Raw genomic sequence first — 25711 nt, forward strand, 5'->3', positions numbered from 1 at the left:
GAGCAGCCTCTGCCCCACCTGGGCTCTCCCCCCCGCGCGGGAGAGGAGAGAAACTTCGGGGCTGGGAAAAAAAAGTTCAGGTGTTTTTCTCCTCTGCTGTGAGGCTTTTGTGCGGACCCGGTGCCCTCCTCCCCGCTGCAGCCTCGCAAACCGCCTCCGCGCGCGCACCTCCGCGCCACGGCCCCGAGATTTGCATGCAGGAAAAAAAAAAAAAAAAAAGCAGGAAAAAAAAAAAAAAAAAGCAAAGCTCGGCCTTTTTATCAACAAAGCCGCACCGACTCCGGGCACGGAGAAGAGCCGGCCGTCCCCCAAAATCCACGGCGCTTGGATGAGCCAAGCGGGTCTCCGGAGTCAGGAGGAAGGCAAAAAAAAAGGAGGGAAAGGAATAAGCCGGGCCAATTTTTAAACTCCGCAGGCCCGGATTTCCACGGAGGGGGAGGAAAAGGGAAGGTATTTGCGCCGTTGAGCTACCCGGCGAGGGCCGCGAGGGTTCGGGAGTCATATATGCAGCCAAAATGGCGCTGAGAATAAAAATATAATTTAAAGGAAGGTCGCCATATTGTAAACAGTGAGGCAGGGAGACACAGAGGCAGCAACCTCCATTATTCCCAGCAGCTGCAGCAGCACGGAAGCGCCGGGAGAACGTCAGGCCCCGCGCGGGAGGGAGACGCGGCCGCGGTTTCCACCCCACATCCCAGGGGGGGAAGGAGACCCCCGGGGGGCGTCCCCAGGGCGAGGGGTGAGGAGGGGAGGCCGAAGGCCCCGGGGGGGAGGCGGCAGGGCTGGCGCGGGCAGGAGCAGCCAAGCGGCCGGGCTGCGGCCTCGCCGCTCCTCGGGGCCTCTCGGCACAAAAAGAAAAGAAAAAAAAGCTGGAGGTGCCCAGGGGGGTGTCGCGGTGGCTGCCCCCCAGAAAAAAAACACAGAGGGGGTGCTGCCTTCATGCTGCGGGTCTCCCAGAGGGGTTCACGCCTCCTTGATTTTTTTTAAGGTTGGCCTCCCGGCCCTGTTCGGCCCTCCTGGATCTAACGGGGAGCTGCCGGAGGAGGAGGAGGAGGAGGGAGGGAAGGAAGGCAGCGAGGGGGACGTGGAAGGAGACGGAGGAAGGGGGAGACGGAGGAAGGGAGCGACGGCGGCAGGAGCCTTACCAGCACTGGAGGTGGAAGGCGGCGGGGCAGTGGTCGCAGCAGAGCAGGTCCCCTCCTTCCTTGCAGCTATCGCAGCTGTCGTGGTTGGTGGCCCTGCCGCTCCGCCGGGGCTCCTTCTCGGGCCTCCTGCTCTTCTTCTCCCCGTCCTCGCTCTTGGGGGGAGCCAGCAGGGCCTGGATTTGCTGCGTGCACACGCACACACACACAGAGAGAGACACAAAAACCCCCGGCGGGGCTCTCAGGGGCTGCTCCACACCCCAACCCCACAACCCCCCCTCAACCCCACGACCCCCAGCACCACCCCAAGCCCCCCACCACCCTTCTCCATACCCCGGGGGGGGGGATGGCGGCGGCCGGGCCCGCCCTGCGCCCTGCAGGGGCCTCTCCCGGGGGCTGGGCGAGCCGCCGCCTTCCCTCCACACTTCCTTCTATGGCCACAGGGCTTTTTTTTTTTTTAATATATATTTTTTAATTTTTTGGGGGGGGGTCCCCGTGTGTGCGTGTGTGTGTGCCCACCCCGGTCCCGGTGTTTGGAAGCGGGGCCCGGTGTCTGTGTCCCCCCCCCCCCTTCCTCCTCCTCCTCGTCCCGGCGGCCGGGCCTCACCTCCATCAGCCCCCCGGAGGTGTCCAGGTCGTAGACGATCGTCTTGGTCTCCATCTTCTCCCACATTCAGCCAGCCCCGGGAGCGGCCCCCCCCGCCCCGAGCTCACACACACACACACACACACACACACACACACAGAGGAGCGGAGCACCGGCAGGCGGACAGCAACCGGAGAGGAGCAACCGGAGAGGAGGGCACCGTGAGGGGAGCCCCCCCCCCCCGCCCCCCAACGCTTCTCGCTCCTCGCCCAGAGGCCTCGGCCCTACCCCACGGGCCGCTGCGCTCCGCCCGCCGCCGCCGTCCTCCTCCTCCTCAGCACCCAGCCGGGCCCGGGGGCGGCTGCGGGGGACCCGCCGCCTTCTGCCATCCCCGTGACACCGGCAGAGGGCTCGGGGCTGAGCTTTTGGGGTGAGGGGTGAGGGGGGAGCGGCCCCGGCCCCGCAGCGCCCCCGGCTCCGCTCCGCACCCGCCCGGGCCCCGCCGCCGCCGCCGCCGCCGCCCCCCGCGCACGCGCAGCCCGCGCCCCGCCGCCCCCCGCACTGCGCATGCGCGGCCCGCGCCGCCGCCGCCGCCGCCCCTCCCCCTCCTCCCCTCCTCCCGCCTGCCCGGCGGAGGAGGAGGAGGAGGGGGGGGTGGGGATTGCGCATGCGCGGCGCTGCTACCCCGCTCGCCCCGCCTCTTTCCCCGCCCACCCGGCTCGCCCCGCCTCTTTTTCCCGCGCAGGCGCGGCGCATGCGCAGGGGGGGGAGGGAGGAGGAGGGCGCGCGCGCGCAGGCGCGTGGCCGCCGGCACGTTCCGAACGCGGAGGGAGGGGGGAGGGGGAGGGGGGGCGGGGTTTAGAGCGGCGCGGTGACGTCACGGCGCGGGGTTTGGCGCGCCGGCGGAGGGCGCGCCTGACGTCACCGCGGCGCGGGCCGCGCCTCTTAAAGGCGCAGAGCACCTGGAAAATTTGGGGGGGGGGCACCCAGAGGGTGGGGGCTGGGGGTGGGGGCGAGCAGCGTGGGGAGCACCCAGGGGTGCTGCAGGGCGCCCCCTCGGGTGGGGGGGCGCGGTACACAGCCCGGGGAGGGCTTTATAGGGTGGTGGGTGCCCCCCACCCCCACCCCAGGGACCCCCCCATTACCCCAGGGACCCCCCCAGGACCCCCCCAGGACCCCCAGTGCCCCCCCCCGCTCAGCACCACTCCAGGATTTCTTCTAAAACACCGCTTTTTTTATTAATGATCCGACCAAAAGATGAGGGGGGGGCTCCTCTGAAAAGGGGGGGGGGGGGCACACACCCTATGTGACACCCCCAGCCCCAAGGAGGGGGGGGGGGGCACACAGGGACACAGCCAGGCCCGCTGCCCCCCTGCCCACCCCAGGGCTGGGGGGGGGCAGATCCGGCCCCATAGGGTGCCAGGACGTGCGGTTTGGGGTTGTTTTTTTTTTTTTGGGGGGGGGGACACGGGGACACCCCCACGGGTGCCCCCCATCCCCCGGGAGGGTGAAGCAAGCAGGGGGGGGGGGGGACACCAGGAGGTGGGGGGGAGGGGGGGCAGCATGCTGGGGGCACTGGGGTCAGGAGGGGGATGGGGGCGGGGTGGGGGCACCCTGAGCCCCCCCTCGTGTCCCCCCCCCCCCTTTAGGACACCCCATTACCTTGCTGGCTGCCCCCCCACACCCCCCCCGCGCCTTCAGGCTGCCCCTCAGGGACCCCTGCCCATCCCTGGGGGCTCCCCATGGCCTCGCGCCCCCCCCCACCCCATTTGGGGGGCGTCCTCCATCACTGGGGAAACTGGGGGGGGGCTCAGCACCCCCTGCCCACCCCCATTAGGGGGGTCGGGGGGGGCTGGGGGAGACCCCACGGGGGTCTTGGAGGGGTTGGGGTGGCGGGGAGGTTTTGGGGAGGGGGGCTCCCGCCGGGGGGGGGCTCCTTGCGGGAGGTGTGCCTGGCCCCATAGGGGGGGGTTATGGGGGGGGGGGGGCAGCAGGCACAGGGGGGGGCTCAGGAGGGGGCTGCGGCACCCCGGGCTAGATGGACACCTCGTATTCCCTCGTCTCCTGCAAAGGAAACAGACTGCGAGGGGTTGGACACCCCCTGGTGCTGCGGGGTGCCCGGGGTGGGGGGGAAACGTCTCCCACCCTATATGGTCCCGGGGGGGGGGGCACATCCCATGGGAAGCCTTGGGGGTGGGCAGCTTGTCCTACAGAGCCCAGTCCCTGGGATGGGTGCTGCGCCCCGTGTGGGGGCGTTGGGGGGGCTGTCCCACCCCGGGTATAGTGCTGGGGTGGGTGTCCCATCCCATACTCGGTCCCCGAGGTGGATATCCCATTTAATAGGTGGCCCTGGGGGTGCACGTCCCATCCCATAGGTTGTCCCCGAGGTGTCGGTCCCATCCAGTAGGTGGCCCCAGGGATGAAGATCCCATCCCATACACGGCCCCATCCAATAGGTGGCCCTGGGGGTGCACGTCCCATCCCATACCCGCTCCCCAAGACATAAATCCCATGGAACAGATAGCCCCAGGGGGGGTGAATATCCCATCCCATACACGCTCCCCGAAACATAAATCCCATCCACTGGATGGCCCCATGGATGCACATCCCACCCCCTACCCGGTCCCTGAGACACAAATCCCATCCCACACATATCCCTGGGGCTGAACCCACCCCACACACACTCCCTAAGACCCACATCCCACCCTATAACATCCCGGGAGATGCCCACCGCACCCCATACCCCTCCCCAAGCCCCCCCTATCCCACCCTACTCATTCCCCAGGGGGGGTGCACGGCCCCCTGCGCGCACCCCTTGGGGACACGCAACCAGGGGAAGGGTCCCCAGGGAGCACGATCCCCCCCTTATCCATGGTCCTATGGGGGGGTGCAGACCCCCGGCTATGGGGGCGGGGGGGCCGGTGCTTACTCCGGTCTCGTAGGTGGGGTTGTCGAACGCCGACTCCACGGTGATGTGGTCGTAGGGGTGCGAGCCGGAGAGGGGCAGCTGTAGGGCCGGCTTCCCCTGGAGCCTGCGGGGAGACGGAGCCAAAGGGGGGACAACGGAGGGGCTGGGAGCATAGGGGGGGGGGTGCTGGGGACCCCCCCGGTGGGCACTCACTTGGAGAAGTAGAGGTAAACGCCCGCAATGAGCAGGGCCACCACCAGCACGGGCAGGAAGACGGCGATGGCCACGTTGGTGCCCTCCAGCGCCGGCCCCGAGGGCACAGCCTTGGCCACGGCTGCCCCGGGGGGAGCAGAGGAGGAAGGAGGGGGCTCAACGGGGGGGGCACCCGGCAGTGGTTGCACCCCCGGGGTGCTCACTATGCCCTAGCACCCATGGGTGCCCCAGCAAGCCCCCGCTTCCCTTACCATCCAGGTTGCGGTTGCTGTAAAACTCATCGTAGGAGGCTGCAAAAGGAGCTGATAAATGGGGAGAAACGTGGGGGGGGGGGGTCCACGGGGGTGCCGGGGCAGGGGGTGGGGGTCCGCTCACCCGCTTTGCAGATGGGGGGAGAGCCGCTCCAGCGCGAGGGGTGCCCGGGCAGGCAGCGCAGGGTGCCCTCGCCCAGCAGCGCCCGGCCGGAGGCGCAGGAGAAGCGCAGCGTGGCCCCCGCCGGGTACAGCCGCCTCTCGGGGCTCTGCCGCCCGCCCGCGGGCACGCCGGGGTTGTGGCAGGGCTCGTACGCCTCCGCTGCGAGGGCAAGGGCACGGGCACGGGCACGTCACCGCCCGCTCGTCCTCCCTCCCCACCCTTGGGTGCACACCGGCCCCCCGGGGGTGCCCCCGACTCACGGATGCATTTGGGCAGGCGGTCGCTCCACTTGGGTCCCCCCGACGCGCGGTCGTGGCAGGTGAGGAGCCCGGCGCCCGCCAGCACGTAGCCCTTGTCGCAGACGAAGCGCACGGTGGCCCCCACCGGGAATTTGGGGCTGGAGACCACCCTGCGGCTGTGCTCGGCGTCCCCGGGGTCCCGGCAGGTGGTGACTGCGGGCGGCAGGGACGGGGAGGTGAGGGATGCGGCCGAGGGATGGGGTGGGCGAGGAGGGGACGTGGGGGGCGCGTGTCCCCGCTGCTCACCCCGCTCGCAGGAGGGCAGGTCGCCGCTCCACGTCAGGTCCCAGTGGCACATGAGGAGGTCGGTGCCGGCCAGCTCGAAGCCGGGGTAGCAGTGGAAGGTGACGACGGTGCCGTGCAGCAGCTCGGGCTGCGAGGCCGTCTTCCAGCCGTTGGCGATGTCGGGCAGCTCGGGGCACGTGTCGTTGCGGGGCACCTCTGCGGGGACAGCGGGGTGAGAAAGGGACAGGAACAGGGACGGGGAGGACGCCGACACCCCTCCTTGCCACGGGGCTCACCGGAGAAGTGGATGACGAAGCCCTGCCGGTAGGCGAAGACGCCGGCGCCGGGGTCGGACTGGAACTGGATGGTGACATCGGCGCTGGAGGCGAAGAGCTTGAAGCGGCCGCGGGCGCCCGTGTACTGGCCCAGGATGCGCGCCGTCAGGTCGTCCCCGTCGTAGAAGGTGAGCACGTCCCCAGCACCCAGCCGCAGCCTGGGGGACACAGGGTGGGGTGTGAGGGCAGGGTGGGTGTCCCTACCCCCAAAACCCTCCCGGACTCATCCCCGTGCCGCGGAGCCCCCCGCACTCACACGCGGACGTCCAGCATGACGCGCTTGTCCTCCTCCACGTGCAGCCCCCAGATGCAGTCCTGGCCCTTGCCGTACGCCTCCGGCCAGTTGGGCGACAGCACCACGCCGGCCGTGTCCGTCAGCTCCCCGCTGCACACCGCTGCGGGCGCACGCCGGGCTCGGCACCACCATGGGGGCACTCGCCACAGCGCCCACCGTGGCCCCCCCCCAGCTCCAGCACCCGCTTTGGCACCCCGAATCTAGCACCCAGCATCGTGGCGCTCACCTCCAGCACGCGCCGCGCCGTGGTGGCTCCACCACCCGTGGTGACCCATCCCCAGCTCCATCCCCCCCCAGGTCCGGCACCCACAGCCCCCCTCCTCCCGTCCCCGGTGCCCACCGCGGCACGCTGGCTCCGTCTCGTTCCACTGCGGGTCGCTGGGGTCGACGCACTCGATGATGGTGGAGCCCTGCTCCAGCGTGTAGCCGGGGTCACAGCTGAACTCCACCGTGGTGCCCACCGGGTACCGGGGGTCGCTGGCCGTGAAGTTCCCGTACTTGACGAAGGGCTCGTAGCAGTGCCCCTGCTCGAAGGCTGCGGGCACACGTGCAGAGGTCTGTGGGGTCCTGGGGAGGGGGGTGTGTGTGGGGTTGCCCCCTCCCCGTCACCCCGACCCCGTACCCTCGTAGCGCAGCGCCATGCCCGCGGCGGCCCCGCTGCTGTCGGTGGTGAGCTCCACGAAGAAGTGGCGCCCGGTGCTGAGCAGCCCCTCGATGGGCAGGTACTCCACCTCGTAGGAGTCGTACACCGGGGGTGCCTCCACGTTGTTCCCGTTGCGGATGATGAGCCTGGTGAGGCGCGGGGGGGTCAGGGCGCTGCACCCAACCTTGGGCATGGCCAACGGTGCCCATCCTTGGACGTGGCCAACGATACTGACCCTAGGACATGGCCAACGGTGCCCATCCTTGGATATGGCCAACGGCACTGACTCTAGGACGTGGCCAACAGCACCCATCCCTGATCATGGCCAACGGCACCCAGCCTTGAGTGTGCCCAATGGTCCCCATCCCCTGGTATGGCCAACGGCACCTATCACTGAATTTGGCCAAGGACACCCATCCTTGGATATGGCCAACAGCACCCGTCCTTGAGCACTGCCATCCCCCTGTCCTTGAGCACGGCCAACATCACCCCTCCATCAGCAAGGCCAACCCCTCCCACCCCCTCTCATGGCGCGGGGCTGTCCCGAGGTGCCCCCTCTCCCCCTCTCCCACCCCGTGCGGACCCAAACCTGTCGTCATCCTCGGCCAGCGAGACCTTCTCGAAGTGGAGGTGCAGGCGGTGGCCGGCGGGCGCCTCCAGCAGCCAGTGGCAGGTCAGGTTGTTGCTGTAGTTCCCGGGGAAGCCGGGGGAGACCACGCGTCCCACCGTGGCGTTACGGATAGCCCCGCCGCACGCCGCTGCGGGACGGGCACGGGTGGTCAACGGGTGCTTGGGTGGCACCGGCCGCGTCCCCACAGGGGGTTCACCCATGCACCGGGGCTCACCCATGCACTGGGGCTCGCGGGCGCTCCAGAAGGGCCGGGTGGCGTTGCGGCAGGTGAGCAGGCGGGCGCCCTGCAGCTGGTAGCCCGCGGCGCAGCGGAACCGGGCGTCCCCGCCGGGGTGCAGGCTGCTGACCGAGACGTCGCCGAAGGCGGGCCGCGATGGGAAGGGGCAGCTCAGCAGGTAGGCTGGGGGCGGGCGGTGGTGTTACGGGGCAGGACAGACCCCCTCCGGGCACCAACATGGGGGTCCCGCACCCAGCCCTCAGCCCCAGCCCCTTGCATGTCGGTGATGTTGCTGATGGTGCTCAATGAGGGCGTAATTTCTAGTGCTAATTATCTCTCCATTAGTGTACCTGCTTAACCCGGATCGCCGTGCTGCAAATTGGTGCCACACCAACGGGGGCACCCCACGGGGACAGGCAGCACCCCGCGGGGTGTCAGCAGTCCCGGCAGCGCCCCGTACCTTGGTAGTGGAAGCGGTAGGAGCCGGGGCTGGCGGGCTGGGGGCTCTGGAAGCGCAGGGTGAGCAGGTTGGCGGGGCTGCGGATGACCTGGCCCCGCAGCAGGAAGGACTCGTTGGCCAGCACCGCGGGCTCCAGCCCCGCCGCGCTCTCCACCGTCAGCGTCTCGCCCTCAGCCAGGCTGATGTTGTGCACCTTCGGGGGGGGAGGAAAGACACGAGGGGGGTGTCACCGCGCTCCCTGGCAGCGGGATCTCCCGCGGTCGATAGCGCGCCGGAGCTTGTCCGCGCGGGGCAGCGCCTTTCAAACACGGTTAGCGCCGCCGTAAATCTCCCCGTGGCACGTGGAGCAGCAAGAGCCCAGCCAGAGCCCTGCGGCACGGCCGGGCCCGCGGCAGCCAGGCGCGTGCTCCAGCACTCCGGAGCAATTTGCTGTTAATGATGTTAATTAAGCAGCGCTGCGCGGTGATGAACGGCGGCGCCGGCGAGTGCGGCTCGGCGAGCTGGGGGCTGAGCGCGGAGCAGCAACCCCGTGCTGCTGCCTGCTGCTTGCAGGAGGCTTTTGGCGATGCCAGATTGGGTCGATGCCGTCGTTAATTAAATCCTATATTGCTTCTTCGTCAACAGGTGCCAGCCGTGGCAGCCGACAGCCACGGGGCATCGCGCCAGCCCCATGCACCCACGTCTCTGCTCTGGAGCCCGAGGGTGGGAGATGCCCTGAGCTGTTTCTCCTGGGACAGTGGCACAGGGATGGGGACAAGGACAGGGACACGGCTCTCTGCGCCCTGTAGGGCCATGTGTGGAGACAGGGACTCACGCCCTGTGCCACCCGCAGCTCACCTTGATCTCCACGCCATAGCCAGGGTAGACGGAGATGGTGTAGGTGCAGTCCAGGCTGCTGTCATACGGGGCACCGGCCGGCTCTGGGGACACCAGCCAGCCCTCGGGGCCCGCCAGCGTCCGGTTGCACGGGGCTGGTGACAAGGAGACCCCCGCATCAGCCCCGTGTCTCCCCGACCCCCCAATCTCCCTCCCGGCACTCACCTGGCCCCTGCAGCGTGGTGACGGTGGTGGTGGTGATGGTGGAGGTGGTGGTGGTCCCCTCCTCGTCCCCGGACACCCCGGTGCCCCCCGGGGACGTGCCAGGGGTGGTGGGCACCCGGCTGGGGGCTGCGGGGCTCGATCCTGACCCCGCAGTGGGTGAGGGCGAGGGGTCTGCACCTGGCGTGACCCCCCAGGGTTCCCCCCACGGCCCCGGGCGCTCGGCTGGCGTGGTCAGGGGGGCGGTGGGGAAGGCGGCACGGGGCAAGGCGGGGGCACGAGGAGGGGAGCGGGGGGCTGGGGGGCCAGGGGCCAGCCGCAGGGCATCAGCAGGCAGTATGGGGCCAGGAAGGGCGGGCGGGAAGGGCGCCTGGGCCAGGTAATCCTTCTTCAGGAAGGCCTCGTGCAGCAGGTCCTCCAGCAGCGGGTGGTGGTTGAGCAGCTTCAGGGTGGGCGCCGTGCTGACGAAGCGCGCCTCGGCCTCCCGCTCGGCCGGCGTGGGCAGCGCCGTGGGGTCCCCCTCGGCCTCCGAGCTCTCCCCGGCCTTCCCCTGCAGCCCATTGAAGCCTGGGGGGAGGAGAGAGAGGGTGGGGTGGTGGGGACGTGGTGCACCACGGGCTGGCGACACACCGTGGAACGATGATACACCACGGGCTGATGCTGCACCTTGTTCCAATGCTGCGCCACAGACTGACGATGCGCCTTGGATTAATGCTGCACCACGGATTGATGCTGCACCAGGGACCAAAACTGCCCCAAAAACTGATGTTGCACCACGAACTGATGCTGCACCATGGATTAATGCTGCCCCACAAACCCATGCTGCCCCACAAACCCACACCTCACCACGGCGCTGCCCCAAGCGTGAGCCCCTCACTGCGCACCGATGCCGCACGCGGTGACGCTGCGGTGCCACCCGCACCTTTTGGCCACGCTCCCAGCACAGCAGTGCCATGCCGTGCCGTGCCACAGGGAGGAGAGCGGTGGCAGGGGGACCGAGGGCTGTCGATAAAGCCGATCGCTTTCTCCAGATGCATTCCTGGGTGAACAGGGCCTGAGCCAGGGCAGCGAGCGAGCGCATCGACCGCACGCAGCAGGGCTCGGCCACACCTCACCCCAGCGTGCTCTTCACCAGGGCAGCATGGGCAATTAGGGCTTGGCTAATTAACGCACAGCTGGGTCACGCTGCACGTTAAGGGTTGCCCTCCTGTCCTCCGAAATCAGCCCTGCTGGGGGCAGCCCTGGCCTCAGCTTGTCCTCTCCGCGTCAGGGACCCCCCCAGGACCCCCATCCCCACGGCGCAGACGTGCAGGTGGCTGCCACGGGGCCGTCACCGTAGCCCCAACGCTGGGACCGTGCCCACCAGCACCCCAAAATATGACAGACCTGACCCCCTCCCTGCTGCCCCACACAGCCCTGAGGACCCCCCCGGTGCCACCTCCCAGCCCCCTTTACATCAACACCCAGCTCTGCGAACACCCCAATTAACCCAAACGAGAACAGGACCTCATCAGCCCTAACGAGCCACCGTGGGGGTCCTGGGGGCGGGGGGGCTCAGCCCCCATCCCAGCCGTGCTGTGGTGCCGGGGGGGGGGGTGACAGTGACGCTCAGCACCCCGACGTGGCACGGAGCAGGGCGCATGGGCACATCTCGCCGCGCACCGGCGCTGATGACACGATACTGCCAATTACCGGGTAATTAGACTGAGCCGTAGCAGGGCAGGGCCCCGCAAAGATTAATTACTCTGCGACTGCCACTTTTAAGGGACTATTAAGAGACATTAGCTTCGGAGAGCAGCGTGGGGGGAGCCGCTGGGTGCTGCAGCTTGTCCCCAGCACCACGTCACCCTGTCCCCGCGTGTCCCCCCGCTGCCCAGGGGGGTGAGCGCCCAGCCACGACGCCTCCGCGAGGTTAACCTGCCCCCCGGCACCGCCAGAATTATTTTCTAACAGGATCCATTTATTAGAACATAAAAGTTAATGAGTTTATATTGAAGGGCGCCAAAAATCGCTTTTAGGCTTTTATAGCAGATCGGCGCTCCGGGCCTGGTCCCGCGCTGCTCGTGAGCTGTCCCACGCAGCAAACGGGGGCGCTGGGGCAGAGACATCCCCCCCCCAAACCCCTCACACCCCCTGCCCACAGCCTGTCACCTGCTCAGGGTGCTGGGGGCACGGTGGCACGTGTCTGGGCTGCGTGGATGGGGCCGTAACACCACGGTGCTGTGGGTGGCACGGGATGCTCGTGGTGCCACGAAGATGTTTTGGGTACCAGGGGATGATTTGGGGTACCAGGAGATCCTCTGGGCACCAGGGGATGCTCCTGACCCTCGGAGGACACCGGGTGCTGGGGGACACCGCAGAAAACCAGAGCGAGCCCAGATGCCACCACCGTGCCCCTCAGGCACCGCAGGGATTACAACCTCCACCTCCACAGACGTCTCTAAGCAGCTTATCTCCAGTGGCTGTGCCACGGCTCTGTCCCTCCCGGGTCCCCGAGGTGGCTGGGGGCTGGTGACAAAGGGACCTCTGCTACCCAGCACCCACCACCCTGGGGCCTGGTGCTGTCGGGGGGGGCCAAGACCCTTCTGAAGGGGCCGTTCCGTCCCCTTGGGTGCCCCCTTGGCATGCGGGGCACGTGGCTGCGGCCGGGCCGTGGTCCTAATCCGTCACATCGGCTTTGCCGGGCGGGAGTCTATTAACGGCGGCCGCGAGCCGGAGAGATGCTGGAGACTAATCCGTCTGCGGCGGGCGGCCGCCCCCCCGGCAGAAATCAATCGCGGCTGGTGTCGCAAATAAATAAATAAGCAGGCACGCAGCCGCCCGGGGAGCGCCGATCGATACGGCCGGCGAATAAAGCAATAACACAGCGCCCGGCAAAGCAGCCGGGATGGGCCAGGCACTCGGCTGCCCCCAGCACCGGCCCTGCGCCCTGCCTCAGTTTCCCCATCCTGGGGGTGCTGGTGCCCAGCTGGGGTGCAGGATCGGTGCAGGGAGCCGGGTTCGCCACCCAGAGCAAGGGCAGGGGCCACGGACGTGTAGGAGCTGAGGTTTATTTTCCAATTTAAAACCAATCTGGCTTTGCCCCCGTGGCCAGGGCTGGCAGCTGTGATGAATGAGCTGTCAGGCAGCCGGCGCCACGCTCGGCACCCTGTGGTCCCCAGACAGCCTCCCCCAGTCCCCAGACACCCTCCTGCGGTCCCCAGCCACCACGGGCACGTGCGGTGCCACCGGACTGAGCATCTCGAGCCACGGGGATGTGCCTGACTGATGGCAGCTCCCCATCTCTGCCACCTGCCTCGGTGTCCCCAGGGATGGAGACGTGGCACGGGGACTGGGACGCCCTCCTGGGTGCCCAGGAGCAGGCAGGGAGCGTGGGTGGGTGCAGGCAGGGATGGGCACCCGTGGGTGGGTGCAGGCAGCACCAGGATGCAGGTGGGTGGCACACGAGCACGGATAGGGGTGGGTGGGCGCACACATACGGCACGTGGGCACCACCCTGGTGCCTCCACGGCCAAACCAGGGCTGCTGTCCCCTCTCCAGGGAGGTGACAAGCAGCAACAGAACCCAGTGCAGCAGCAGGGGACACACGAGGGGCAGCCCCCGGGGACACCGTGGGCGAGCGCGGCTTCCAGCCCCGGCAGCTGGCGGCACAGCCCGGCTTTAATATTCATGGTGGCGCTCGCAGGGAAGCGTTTGACCTTGTATGTTTTGCGATTCTCCTTGAATTGAACAGTCATTTACCCGCTGACACATGTCACATGTCGCCGCAGTCGGTTCCCCGGAGCATCGCGGCCGAGCCGCCCGCTGACATCCAACCGCGCCGCCGGCACGCGCCGCCACCGAGCCCACGGCACCCAGCACCCAGCCTGGGGGCTCCGGGGGGGCCCAGCCTGGCCCCTTCCTTCTTGGTGACCCCAAATTTCGGCCACTGATGCGTCGAGACCCCAGGGAGATGGGCGCCCCCGGATCGTGGTGCCCCCATCCCCTCCGTGCCACCCTCGCTCCCCGCGCCCCCAGCCCCCGTGCCCCCACTTCCCCGCGCTCCCCGCGGCGCTAATGCATTTGTACGGCGATTTCCATCAGCAGCAGCGATGATAAATTGCATGTCTGCTGCTATTTCGGACCTGATCGCTGTCGCCACGCACGCCGGCGGAGCCAGCCAGCCTCGTGGCGGCGTTTCCCCCCTCCCCATGCGCACAGAGCCCGGAGCAGCCCCCCCCCGACCCCGCAGCCGTGTGCCAAAATCCCTGTCACAGCCCCCCCCATGCCACCCTGGGGTGCCAGCCCCATCCCCTGGGGTGCCAGGCTGAGCTCGGGGCTGCACGGGGCAGCCTCGGTGCTGTGCACGGGTGACGTTTTTGCTCCAGTTTTTGTGTCCCCCCCCCCGACTCCCAGCCCTGCTCCTGCTGCCAGCGATCAGAACCGAAAGGCGGCGGCGCTCAGCGCATGAAACCCGCTCCCGGGGCTCCCCATTCGGCTGCTCGGCCCCAAAACCCAGCCCCAGCAGCACGGGGACGCTTCTGGGGGTGCCAAACCTCCCCCTAACCCCCCCACCAACCCCTCAGGATCATCCCTCCCCCCGTAACATAGAGCCCCGCACCCTTCCCGGCGCCCCATCGCTGCTCTGTTTGCGTAGGGCCTACACTAACAGCAGAGCCACCCAGCTCTGGCTGGAAGCCACCGAGGGCTGATGCCACGGCCACCCCCAAGGGGACCACAGCGGCTGGGGACAGCCAGAGCCCCCCCCTGTTTGGGGACAGCCCCCGCACGGCGCCGGCTGATCTGGCATTTCAAGCACCTCTCTCCATTTTCACAGGGTCACAGCGGCGCTCGCGCGGCTGATTAATATTTGATCCCTTCAGAGCAGCTCGTTACTGCATTTAAATTATATCCGTAATAACCCCCAGCGGCACGGCGAGCGGGCCGAGGGCTGGACGTGTCCCCAAATCCAGGACGCCGCGCCACGGTCACCGCCACCGCGGGGTGCACGGGGCCGGGTCCCAGCGGGGAGCTTGGGGACACCCCCGACCCCTCCAGGAGCCCTCTGGGGAGCAGAACCCCGGCACGAGGAAGGGATCCTGCTGCTCCCGAGCCACCGCCACCGCCGCCTGTTACTGGAGAGAATCCATTACCTCCCTGGTTATAGGCAGCTTTCAGAGGCAATCTTTCAATTGTGCGCATTTAAAGAATTGATTGGAAGCTAAATTATCCTCTCCTGCCGGATCCACCGGAGACACAACTTCATCCACCTCCCCGAGGGCAGCCGCCTGCGCCCCCCGAAGCCCCCAGCCCACCCCGGGCACCGCACAGCACCCGACGGGCCCCGGCGAGCCCCGTGCCAGCCTGGGGGTCCCCAAAACACCCCGGCAGGGTGTCCCCATGCCCTTGCCGTGCCCTTCGCAGCGCACAGCCTCCTGGCACCCTGCGGCAGCGCCGTGCCCAGTGCGGTGCCCAGCGCCGGCTCCATCCCTGGTGAGTTTCCAAGCGAGGGGTTGCCGCTGGTCCAGCCACACTCGCCGTCCCCGTGGGGCACCCCTGCCCCGCTTAAGAGCATTATCCAGATAATCCCGGCCTGGCAGCTCGGCGGCGTGGCGGCGATGCACTCCTCCAAGGCACGCAGGGGAGGAGAGCGCGCTCGGTTAATTACCGAAGCAGATGCTCGCTCGCTTCCTTCCCCGGCAGCCTCCTTGCACGCAAAGCCCCTCCGAGGGGGCACAAAGACCCCCCCCCAGCAGGCACGCACACAGACTGCAGGTCCCCAAAACGCATCGCTACCGGGTGTGCCTTGCTGAGGACGGATGGAGCAGCAGAGCCGGGGGGGCACCGCCAGGCCCTGCGCCCCCCCAGCCTCGATCCACGCCACCCGCCTTTGCTCCTAGGACCCCTCATCACAACCCAGACCCTTCAGCGTGGCAAAAAAAACCTCCAAAAATCCAGGCTGGGCAGGTTTCAGAGCTCGGGTGCTGCGGGGAAGGTGGGATGGAGCCGTGCCCTGGTACCGCAGCCGCTCGCTGCGGCAGCGCCACGGAGCTGCCCCGGTGGGCACCGGGGAGGGGGGAGCCAGGGCTGCCCCCAGGAGGGGACAGCACGGGGGGGGTTGGCAGGAGGGGGACAGGGTCAGACCCTTCCTCACCACCACCTGAGGATGTCTCCAATCCCCCGGCCTGGCTGAGGGCCCCAAGCCCCCATCCCCGTGCCTCCTGTCCCCGTGCCACGTCCCCACCACGCTCCGGCCCCGATGCTGAGCCAAGGCCACACCGAGCGTGGCGGTGCCACAAAAGTCAGTGCCAGGATGGGACCCCCATCTAATGGGGATTTTTTGGGGGGGCTGACCCCACAGGCAGCCCCCAGCCCCGAAACCACATCCAGGGGGGCACAGGGCGGATGGGACCCCACCGCTCCCAGCCCCGGGAAGAGCTCAGCACCTCCCAGGGCATCCCTACCTCTACGGCTCGGGGAAATACACATGCGGAGTTTAATTAACTTTATTGATATTCAGAAATTAGGGGACTGACTGGAGGTAATTGCTCATTAGAAATCATTAAACTGACACGGCAAGCACCAGCCTCCCTCCGGGGAAATCCTGCCCTACCCAGGGCCCCCTCTCCTAGGACAGAACCAACCCCAAACCGAGCCAGGGACGCGACCCCCCTGCATCCCCACCGCCCCCCCACACAGCAGGACAGGGCTCCCCGCAGCCTCACCCCAATTTTCACCCCACGGGGGGGGTCCCCTACATCCCCAAGAGGAATGGGGCCAAGGCCAGCAGCTTTGGGGTGGCGGGGCGAGCCGGGAATAGCAGCGGGCACGGGGCCACGGCGTCCTTCCCGGCTGGGCTCGGCGGCCAGATGGGAGTTTATGTAACTCCCCGCATGGCTGCTCCCTGCGGCTGGCTCCTCCACGCAGCCTGCACCCCACGGGGATGTGCCCCCCAACGGGGACAGACCCCCCCTTGGGGACAGACCCCCTCACCAGACCCCCATCGCTTGCGCCGTGCCGGATCAGGGCACCCCAAAGCTTCCCAGCTCCCCTATTTTTTATTTTTTTTGGGGGTGGGGGGCTGCCGAGCAGCACGGCGGCGAAGGTGCCCGCACCCATGGGTGGTTTTAGGGTCGGCGAGGTGGGGGGGGGATGCAGGTGGTGGTCCTCCCCCTGGGAAAAGCCACCCCCTGCCCTTCCCCGCCACCCTCCCCGCACCTTGGGGTCACCCCAAGCGATGCAGCAACCAAAAAGCCCCCTCCACCAACACCCCCCCACATCCTCCCCCAGCCCCACAGCGGGGTCTGCACGGAGGGAGCGGACCCCAATGGGGCGTAGCCTGCCCGTAGGGGGGGGGCGAGAAGCGGGTCCCCCCCGGGCGGTGCCAAACCGTGCTCCGCGTACCCCCCCCCCACATTTCACACCCCGGTAAAAGGGGGGGTGCCACCGGAGCCCACCGTGGGCGGCGTTGCAGGCTGCAAAACCCCACCGGGGGATATTTTTTTTTGTGGGGGGGGGGGACAAGATTAACGTTTGGTGGGGGGGGCGCATAGAGGGGGAGGCTGGAGAGGAGATGTGGGGGGGGGGGGGGCTCAAGTTGGCAAAGTTTGGAGCGGGGCCACCGGCACGGGGGGGCGCAGAATGGGTACGGGGGGGTCGTAAAATGAAAGGGGGGGGTGGTAAAATGAATTATTGGGGTGGGGGGGGGGTCTCTTACCGTGCGCGGGGGCGCGGAGCAGCGCGGCGAGCAGCGGCGGCAGCAGCAGCAGCAGCGCGCCCATGGCCGGCGGCGGCAGCACCGCGGACAGCTCCGCGCTGCGGGCGGGGGGGGGGGGGGCAACGGGAACCTCCCCCCCCCCTCCATCACCACCACCCATCCCCTCCCCTCCCAACGCCCCGAGTGCGGCGCCCGCCAATCCTGCGGGCTGCGAACGGGGGGGGCTCCTCCCTGCGCCCCCCCCCCCTTTCCTTTCCCTTCCCTTCCCTTCGCCACCGCCGCCGCCTCCTCCCCGCCCAGCGCCGTGATGCTGGGAGAGAGGGAGGCTGGGGGAGGGGGGCACCCCCCCAAAAAAAAAAAAGAAAAAAAAAGAAAAAAATAGAATAATAAAGCCCAGCGACCCCCCCCCCATGTTGGTGGGGTGGAGCTATTGAGGGCTGTGGATGGAGAGGGGGAAAGGCAGAGCTGCGCATCGCATCCTCTGTTTTTTTTTGTGCTTTTTTTCTTTTTTCCTCCCCCCCCAACGACCCCCACCCCACCCCAACCTCGAAGAACCCCCCCAATCCTCCCCCACCCCTAAATAGCCCCAATTAGGGCCGGGCTCATCACGCCCAAGCAGCGAAAACTGGGGGCGATGGCAGCTCGCACAGCTTGGGCACCATCCTCCCCATCCCTCCCACCCCCGTTTCATTCCTCTCCCCCCATCCAGGGGTTGAATCCTGCCCCCCCCAGGACCCCTCCCTCGGGCTGCAGCCCCCCTAATCAGCAGCACGGCCCCCGGGGGGCTCGGTGGTGGGGGGGAAGCCATCCTTGCAGCAGGCAGATGGCGTTGGCACCAGCGCAGAGCTGCTCGGTGCTGGCTGCTGGACGGCTCCTGCCTTGTGTTAAAAATAATAATAAAAAAAAAAGGAGAGAAAAGAGAAAAAAAAAAGGGCTCTTTGTTTAATAAACCGCCCCCCCCACCCCCCACGTCTCCGTGAAAGCCCAGATGGCTTCGCCTCGCTGTGCTGACGCCGCGCCGCGCGCAGCCCCCGCAGCCCCAAAAAGATGGGGCTGGGGGCAAACGCGGCCCTCGGGGCATCCCGGGGGGGCTTCAATCAACACCCACGGCACCGGGAGGGAGCCTGGCCCTGCCACGGGGACCCACGGCCTGGTTCGGCGTGGGGGGGGTCCCTTGGGGGTGCCGTGCAGGGATCTGGCACACCTGCCACGCACCGAACCCCAGCGTTTGATCCGCCGGCGGCTCCGTCGATGTGCCGTGCGCCGAACCCCGGCGGGGCTGGGGAGACGGGCGTTTTGAGGCCAAACTGAAGTTTCTAGCGTGCCGATATTCAAACAATTTTAATCCGCCCGACGCTTCCCCCGGCATGCACCTGGACTGCTAATGAGGGGCTGCCTTAACCGGCTGTTGATTTTGAGACAAAGCAAACAAGCGCCGTGCGGATAGATGCCTTCGGAGCCTTCGGAGCCTCGCGGGTGGCGCGGGACAGGGAGAGGCAAAGGAGGGCGAGAGCAGCCTGAACCCCGCACACCTCAGCTCCTGGAGCTCCTTGGGGAATTTCTCTAGGGCTTTTGTAGGGGCTGGCTGGGTGCTGAGGGTGGCACAGCCCAGCAGGGAGCGTTGCGTGGGTGATGGTGGCCCTGGGGAAACTCCAGCGCGCAGTGGGCGCAGTGGGCGCAGTGCATGCAGTGTGTACAGTGCGTGCAGTGGATGCAGTGGATGCAGCAAGCCAGTGCCGAGCCCCACCAGGCCCTGGTTGCATCTCCTCATTCCCAATCCCTCCAGCCCTGATCCAGGCAGTTTCTGCAGCCCGGCAGGGAATATTTCATTCTTACCCTGCGGCCTGGCACCGCTCTCCTGACCTGCGCCGGCTCCTTTAGGGAGCTGACTTCTTGCTGCCGCGAGCATCGCCTGTGGTTAAGTCAAACCCAGGTCAAGAGGACGGTGGCAGGGCACGGGAAGGCACGCTCTGCCCCCTCCAGCCACATCCTGCTGCCACCGATGCAGGGCTGGAGGTGCAGGGGGGGTCCCCAAAAGCACGGGAAGATGCAGCTGCTTTGGGGTGCCGGCATCCCCCGAAGCCATAAGCCCTGGTTGTGCTCAGCCACGCAAGGAAAGCAACGGGCTGATCCTGCCCCACCGTGGGCCCCACCTGGAGGGGACAGCCGTGCCCTGGCGGGTGTCCCCGGCTGTCCCCACGGCCGTGGTGGCCTCCCCGGGCTTTTCCAGCGCGATCCATTACCGCGCCGTTAGTGGGAGAGGAGTTCATTTTTGCCATTTAACATTTCATGGATAATTAATTATTCTTCATGTTCCCAGCGAAAAGCAGAAGCAGGTACGGGCTGTTCAAAGGCTGGGTGCCGGCGGAAAAGCGAGCTGAAACCCTGGGAAATTGGTGAATTTATTCGCAGCATCAAAGGCGAGGGGGCGGCGGCGCCACCGTAATGGGGCCCCGCGCTGCGCACAGCCCCCGGGCACCCGCCTGGTGCTGAGCCCGCCGCGGTGCTGAGCCCGCCGTGTGCTCACCAGGGGTGAGCGGGCGGGCAGCAAAATGGATAACGGCATTTAACATCTCCTAATAATGACAGCTAGCTGGTAAATAATGCCTGTTATACCACGGGAGCCGGAGTGAATTACTTCCCCGAGTTAGCAGGCAGGCAGCGCAAGCTGGGGGGGCTCAGCGCAGCCCCTGCCTGCATTATCCCACCCCCCCGTGGTGCCCCCCGTGTGTCCCCACATCCCAAATCGCACCCCAAATCTGCACGCTTGCAAAACGCACCGCGGGCAGCGGGGTGATGAGGGTGCCTGGCCACGCACCCACCGCCCGGCGGGCCCTAAATCACGGCTATCTGCTGGCAGAGGGGGAGAAAAAAAAAAACGGAGGTGGCAACCCAGTAGTTTATGGATATAATAAATTGCTCTGGAGGGAAAAAAAATGTTTCCCCTGAAACAAACGGTGCGGGCTGCAATCCGCACACAAATGGCCCCTCGGTGCGCGGCCGGGTTATGGCCAGCGCCTCGTCCCGAGAGCAGGCACAAAACAGTGGGGCGGGAGCAGGGGATTTAGGGAAAATAATTTTCCATCGTGTTCATGCTGCCCACTCGCTCCGATCTCTCCTGGCTGCCTCCAGGGCACCCCGCAGCACCCTTGGGTGCAGGTCTGGCAGGGGGTGACGGGTCCCTGCAGTGCCAGCGGGTGGCAGCGGGGTGGTAGTGGTGTAGGGGTGGCACGGGGAGCAGGGGCTGTGCTGGTGTTGGTGGGGAATCGGGGGGGCTCTGAGGATGGGGAGAGGCAGGATCCGGCCCCAGCGTGTCCCCACGTGCTCCCGCTGCAGGCTGGAGGGTGGCCAAGGCTCTGCTGCCAGCTCCACCCGGCCGGACTCTGCCCCGTCCCTCCCCTTGGCTCGGCTCCTGGCGGCGCGAGGGGAACGGGGACAGGGACAGGGGACGGGGACGAGGACGGGGACGAGGACGGACATGGCAGCCCTGAGCCAGCCCCAGCAGGCGTCCTATGACGCCATCGTCATCGGGGCTGGCATCCAGGGCTCCTTCGCCGCCTACCACCTGGCGCAGCGGCACCGGGACACACTCCTGCTGGAGCAGGTACCGGTGTCCCCAACCCCGCTGTGTCCCCAACCCTGCCGTGTCCCCAGCTCTGCTGCATGGGGACGGGGACCTGGCTGCACTGTGCCCGACCCCGTGCCGTGCGCATGGCACAGAGTCAGGGTGTGCTGGTGGCACGACCCCAGTGTCCCCAGTGCCAGGACCCCCATATTCCCAGTGCCATGATCCCCATGTCCCCAGTGCCAGCACCCCGGTGTCCCCAGTGCCAAGATCCCCATACCCCCAGTACCAGGACCCCCGTGTCCCCAGTGCCAGGACCCTGGTGTCCCCAATGCCAAGACCCCCGTGTTCCCCATACCAGGGCCCCATATACCCAGTGCCATGATCCCCATGTCCCCAGTGCCAAGACCCCCGTATTCCCAGTACCAGGACCCCTGTGTCCCCACTAACAGACCCCCAGTGTTCCCAGCAACAGGCCCCCAGTGTCCCCAGTGCCAAGACACCCATATCCCCAGTGCCAGACCCCCCAATGTCCCCAATACCAGCACCCCCATATCCCCAGTTCCAGCCCCACCGTGCCCCCAGTGCCACCCCCCAGCCCCACTCTTTCTCAGAGCAGCGTCCATCAGGGTGGGCTGCGCGCCCCGCTACCTGTTGGGGCTCAGGGACACCCAGCAGCCGTGGTCACCCCGATGTCCCCGTGCCCCACAGTTCGTCCTGCCCCACTCTCGGGGCAGCTCACACGGGCAGAGCCGCATCACCCGCAGCGCCTACCCGCAGGCGCACTACGCCCGCATGATGCCCGACAGCTTCCTCCTCTGGCAGAGGCTGGAGGCCGAGGCTGGCACCAGCCTCTACAGGTGACGGGGACAAGGACCGAGCCCCCACGCCGGGCGCTGTCCCCTCCCCGGGGAACCGGGCTGGGGGTGGCGAGGGGTCCGGCGCTGTGCGGGGAGGCAGCCCGCAGCTCCGGCTAATTTATGGGGCTCCCTAAAGGAGGAGCCGTTAAGGAAATAAGCAGCTAACGGTGCCATCCGTTGTCCCCAATGTCACCGTGGTGGTGGGGACGCAGGCGGACGGGGCTGGTGGTGCTGGGGCCGGCGGGTGACCCGGAGCTGGAGGGCTGCCGGCGCGGCGCGGGGCCCGGTGACACCCTCAACGCCGCGGCGCTGGCACGGCGCTTCCCCGGCCTCCGGCCCCGTGCCGGGGACGTGGCCCTGTGGGACGGCAGTGGCGGGGTGCTCCGGGCAGACCGGGCGCTGCGAGCAGTGCAGGTGGGTGCCACCTTGGGGACAAGGACGGGGGACAGGGTGGGTGTCCCCATCTCCATCCCCGCAGCCACCTCCCGCTGCCCGCACCCAGGACGTGTTTCGCCGGCACGGGGGCACGCTGCGCGACGGGGAGAAGGTGCTGAGCATCCAGCCCGGTGCTGTGCTCACCGTCACCACCACCGGCGGGGTGTACCGAGCCCCCCGGCTCATCATCACGGCCGGAGCTTGGACCAGTGCCGTGCTGGCACCGCTGGGCCTCCACCTGCCGCTGCAGGTGAGGGTTGGTGGCACCTCGGGGCGGCGTGGCCGTGGGCACGGCTGACCCGGTGGCCCCCCCCAGCCCCTGCGCATCAACGTGTGCTACTGGAGGGAGAAGGAGCCCGGCAGCTACAGTGCAGGCATGGCCACCCCCTGCTTCATGGCTCTGGGGCTGCCCGAGGCTCCCCACGGCGTCTACGGGCTGCCCGCCCTCGAGTACCCCGGGCTGGTCAAGGTGAGCGGGGCACGGTGGTGGGGGCACCGCGTTTTCCCCCCCTGTCTGTCCCCACTGAGCGGCTGTCCCCAGGTGTGCTACCACCACGGCAGCCCCGTGGACCCCGAGGATCGGGACCGGGCCCCCCCGGGTGCCCCCCACCCCGACGTCGCCCTCCTGAGCAGCTTCATCAGCAGCTACCTGCCCGGGCTGGAGCCGCAGCCGGCTGTGCTGGAGACCTGCATGTACACGGTGAGACCTCGCTGCCCCCTCTGTCCCCGGCCACGGGGCCAAGAAACACCCCCGGTGTCCTCCCTGTGCCCATGGGGTGCAGCCCCCAGCCCCGCTTGCTCACCCTGTGACCCCACAGAACACCCCAGATGGAGACTTCATCCTGGACCGGCACCCCAAGCACAGCAACATCATCATCGGGGCCGGCTTCTCGGGTAGGCGAGGGGCACCCGGCGCCCCCCCTGTGGCACCCTGGGCACGGCCGCGTCCCCCCCAACTTCTCCTCCCCGCAGGCCACGGGTTCAAACTGGCGCCGGTGGTGGGGAAGCTGCTGTGTGAGCTGAGCCTGGGCCAGGATCCGTCCCACAGCACGGCCCCCTTCACCATCAGCCGCTTCCCCGGCGCGCTCCGGGCTGTGCTGTAGGTGCTCGCGCCCCGCTGTGCGTATCCCTGCACCCCAAAATGCCACTGCCTCCAGCTCCCTGCATCCTGACATCCTCACAGCCTGGAATCCCGATACCCTGCATCCCCACATCCCCATGCCCCACTGACCAGCACCCCAGCACCCCTCTGTTCCAGCAGCCCCACACCCCAGCTTTCTGGTCCTCTGCATCCCAGTGACCCTATATCCTGGTGCCCTGCACCCCAGCATCACTATAGACTGTTCCCTGCCGCCCAGTGTCCCTATATCCTGATCCCCTGCATCCTAGTATCCCTATATCCTGGTCCCCTTCACCCCAGTGTCCCTATATCCTGGTCCTCTGCCTCCTAGTGTCCCTATATCCTGAACCCTTGCCTCCCAGTGTCCCTATATCCTGATCCCCTGCATCCCAGTGTCCCTATACCTTGGTTCCTGCCTCCCAGTGTCCCTATATCCTGGTGCCCTACACCCCAGTGTCCCTATATCCCGGTCCCTGCCTCCCCACACCCCCCACGCCACGTGTGCCAGCCCAGCTCTGCCAAGCGCCCGTTCCCCGGGAGCTTTGTCAGCCTGACGGAGCTGGAAGAGCGCGGCGAGACACACTCACTTAGGAGTCAAGTTAAATGTTTTAATGTTAAATGTGCCATTTTATTATCATTAGATCGCTCCCACTTAATGAAAGCGCATTAGCGCAGCGTGGCTGTAACAGCAGCGAGCGCCGAGCTCGGCCCATTTGTTTCGAAGAGATGCTGGGGGGGGGCAGAACGGGATGGTCTGGGGGGGTCCCGGGGGTGCCAGGGGTCTCCAGGGGTCCCCAGGGTGCAGGGAGCTCCTGGGGTGGGGGGTTTTTGGGGGCAGCACCCGGTGGGTGCCTGTGCTGAAGCCCAGCGCAGGCGGCCAGCGGCGCACATCGCCGTCTCCTCCTCGTTAAATAATTAACAGCGGCAGGCGGAGGGCTCCCATCTCCGCCGCTCATCTGCATATTTATGAAGATTGATAAACGAGTCGGCACCCGGCACCCTGCGGGGGCCGTCTCCCACCTCCCCCCTTCCCCAGCACCCGTGGGTGGGGTGGGCTCGGGGAAGGCGCTGGGCTCATCCCGTCCGTGCACCCCGGGCAGGAGGTGTCCCGCTGCACCCCACAAACCCATCCTCACCCCCCCAAAAAAAAAAAAGGGGTGACCCCCCCGGGACACAGAGCAGGCAGCAGGCGGCGTCACCAGCCAGAAATGACGTTTATTTTCATACAGAAAGGAAGGGGATGAGAAAGGACGCACAGCTGGGCTAGTGCAAACCAAAAGAGGTGGAGTGGGGGGGCCGGTGAGGGTGGGGGGACACACACAGCCCGGGGGGTTGGGGGCGCACGGGACCCCGTCCCCACGTCCCCTTCCCGGCTGCGGGGCGGCTGCTCCCGGGGGCCCGGCCGGAGACGTCTTTGGCTCAACTAAACGGGGATGGGGAGCACGGGGAGTGCCCGGGGGGGGGGGACTGCTGGAGGTGTTTTTTTTTGGGTGGGGGGATTTTAAGTTACAAAATAAGGAGACAGCAGGCACTGAGGAAGAGACCGAGGGGCGCGGAGCCGCCGGGGACAGACGGGGAGGGGGGCACGGGGGCTGCAGCCAGCGAGCCGGCCGGGCTGCTCCCCCCGCGGAGAGAGCCGGGACCCCCCTTGTCTGTGTCCTCCCCCCTCACCGTGCAAAAAAAAAAAAAAAAAAAACAGAAATACCGGCTGCCCGGGGGGGCCCCGAGGAGCCCGTGGGGCCCAGTATTTCGGGGCCGTGAGGGGAAGGGCGGCGGGGGCTACGCGGGGGTCTCGGCGGCCCGGCTCTCCGTCTCGCCGTCGCTGGTGGGGCTGCGGGACGAGCGCTCGGCACCTTCCGTGGCGTCCAGGTCCTCGTCCCATCGGTCGTAGGTGAAGGATCTCCGGCAGCCCGTGGGGCTGGGGGGGAGAAAAAAGGGGTTAAGGGGGGGACGGGGCAGCTGCCAGACCACCGCCCCCCTGCAACGGGGCTGCTTTGGTCTCTTTTTTTTTGGTATTTCTGAGAGATTTGGGCATTGCTATCGCCTGCTCGCTCTGCGTGCCCAGTTGTTGGGACCCCACGTGCACAACCCCACGTCCTGAAAACACCGGGTTTGGGGCTCAAACGGGTGCTGGGCTGCACCCGCTGACTCTGGAGCTGTGCCCCCAGCCCTTGGGGACAGCCCAACAGTGATCCAACAACTTTCTGAAGGCTTTCTGTCCTCCTCCTCCAGCCCTTCTCCTGTCTGAGCCGTAGGAAAGGATTGAACCCGCTCAAAACCTGCTGCTGGGCTGGCTGGTGAGCCCCCGGCACCACACACATGCACCCTTCCCTCTGGGGTGCAGCACCCCAGGGTGCCACCAAGGTGCTGCAGCACCCCAGGGTGAGGCTGATTGCACCCCCCCATGCTCCAGGGTGGACAGGGTGCAGGATACGGCCCCTGAGGACCCCCACACACCCAAGGCACAGCCGCCCACCCTGGCCACTCACCCGCGTCCCCCCCCACATCCACACACTGCAGCGGGTGCGTGTTAGTACCCGGGTACCACGGGGAGGGCTGCGGCCCCCACCTGCCCACCCCAAATTTCCTGGAGAACTCCCCACGGTGCCGGCGGGGAGCCAGCAGGGGA

General features: G+C 67.3%; 4 protein-coding genes across 26 annotated transcripts in view; 1 reads left to right on the plus strand and 3 right to left on the minus strand.

Moving 5' to 3' along the window:
• The window catches only part of PHF12 (PHD finger protein 12), a 31120-nt gene extending 28904 nt beyond the window's left edge, over positions 1-2216 (minus strand). The window contains exons 1-2 of one of the 2 annotated variants that reach the window (XM_084493232.1): positions 1750-2216; positions 1146-1327 (exon numbers count right to left, since the gene is read on the minus strand). In XM_084493232.1, the coding sequence (XP_084349358.1) occupies positions 1146-1327; positions 1750-1815 (248 nt within the window). In that variant the 5' untranslated portion in view covers positions 1816-2216. The remainder of the gene's footprint in view (positions 1-1145; positions 1328-1749) is intronic. The other variant, XM_084493231.1, reaches the window with a different exon arrangement.
• A 1488-nt stretch (positions 2217-3704) lies between these two features.
• On the minus strand, positions 3705-17176 carry SEZ6 (seizure related 6 homolog). Of its 3 annotated transcripts, none has more exons than XM_084493249.1 (17): positions 17103-17176; positions 9410-9973; positions 9206-9339; positions 8369-8561; positions 7906-8091; positions 7650-7818; positions 7040-7206; positions 6758-6952; positions 6379-6517; positions 6084-6280; positions 5809-6003; positions 5524-5715; positions 5225-5422; positions 5101-5139; positions 4850-4970; positions 4658-4760; positions 3705-3808 (listed from the first exon to the last, which is right to left on the minus strand). In XM_084493249.1, the coding sequence occupies exons 1-17, from the start codon at positions 17164-17166 to the stop codon at positions 3737-3739; spliced, it is 2928 nt and encodes a 975-aa protein (XP_084349375.1). In that variant the 5' UTR covers positions 17167-17176; the 3' UTR covers positions 3705-3736. The 3 variants fall into 3 exon arrangements, with proteins under 3 accessions (XP_084349375.1, XP_084349374.1, XP_084349373.1); XM_084493248.1 differs by having other exon boundaries at positions 5101-5151; XM_084493247.1 differs by lacking the exon at positions 17103-17176 and adding an exon at positions 10329-10523 and having other exon boundaries at positions 3706-3792; positions 5101-5151.
• A 3390-nt stretch (positions 17177-20566) lies between these two features.
• Positions 20567-23701, plus strand: PIPOX (pipecolic acid and sarcosine oxidase). Of its 3 annotated transcripts, none has more exons than XR_014684857.1 (8): positions 20567-20706; positions 21379-21527; positions 21740-21941; positions 22030-22212; positions 22279-22431; positions 22504-22662; positions 22781-23350; positions 23383-23701. XR_014684857.1 is itself a non-coding variant. In XM_084493273.1 (8 exons), the coding sequence occupies exons 1-8, from the start codon at positions 20581-20583 to the stop codon at positions 23063-23065; spliced, it is 1179 nt and encodes a 392-aa protein (XP_084349399.1). In that variant the 5' UTR covers positions 20567-20580; the 3' UTR covers positions 23066-23701. The 3 variants fall into 3 exon arrangements, 2 of the variants coding, with proteins under 2 accessions (XP_084349399.1, XP_084349398.1); XM_084493273.1 differs by having other exon boundaries at positions 22781-22856; positions 22935-23701; XM_084493272.1 differs by having other exon boundaries at positions 22781-23701.
• Positions 23702-24277: 576 nt separating this feature from the next.
• Positions 24278-25711, minus strand: part of MYO18A (myosin XVIIIA) — a gene marked incomplete at its 5' end in the record, with an annotated part of 32237 nt that continues 30803 nt past the window's right edge. For 16 of the 18 annotated variants that reach the window (XM_084493259.1, XM_084493251.1, XM_084493265.1 and 13 more), the window contains one exon: positions 24864-25000. Coding sequence is in view for 2 of the 18 variants with exons in the window: in XM_084493256.1 (XP_084349382.1) it covers positions 24862-25000 (139 nt within the window). Of the gene's footprint in view, positions 25001-25711 lie in introns of all 18 variants that reach the window. The other 2 variants (XM_084493256.1, XM_084493255.1) reach the window with 1 other exon arrangement.

This window comes from Aythya ferina, assembly GCF_964211825.1.
Source record: "Aythya ferina genome assembly, chromosome: 19".
Taxonomy (NCBI): domain Eukaryota; kingdom Metazoa; phylum Chordata; class Aves; order Anseriformes; family Anatidae; genus Aythya; species Aythya ferina.

Coding starts and splice junctions, on each gene's coding strand:
- SEZ6 (XM_084493247.1), bottom strand. CDS start 10,443: ATGCATCTGGAGAAAGCGATCGGCTTTATCGACAGCCCTCGGTCCCCC. Junction 6,518..6,757: donor GACGGAGCCAGCGTGCCGCG/GTGGGCACCGGG, acceptor GTGCGCCCGCAG/CGGTGTGCAGCGGGGAGCTG. Junction 5,152..5,224: donor TCCCCCCATCTGCAAAGCGG/GTGAGCGGACCC, acceptor CCCATTTATCAG/CTCCTTTTGCAGCCTCCTAC.
- PIPOX (XM_084493272.1), top strand. CDS start 20,581: ATGGCAGCCCTGAGCCAGCCCCAGCAGGCGTCCTATGACGCCATCGTC. Junction 20,707..21,378: donor ACACACTCCTGCTGGAGCAG/GTACCGGTGTCC, acceptor CGTGCCCCACAG/TTCGTCCTGCCCCACTCTCG. Junction 22,432..22,503: donor AGTACCCCGGGCTGGTCAAG/GTGAGCGGGGCA, acceptor GGCTGTCCCCAG/GTGTGCTACCACCACGGCAG.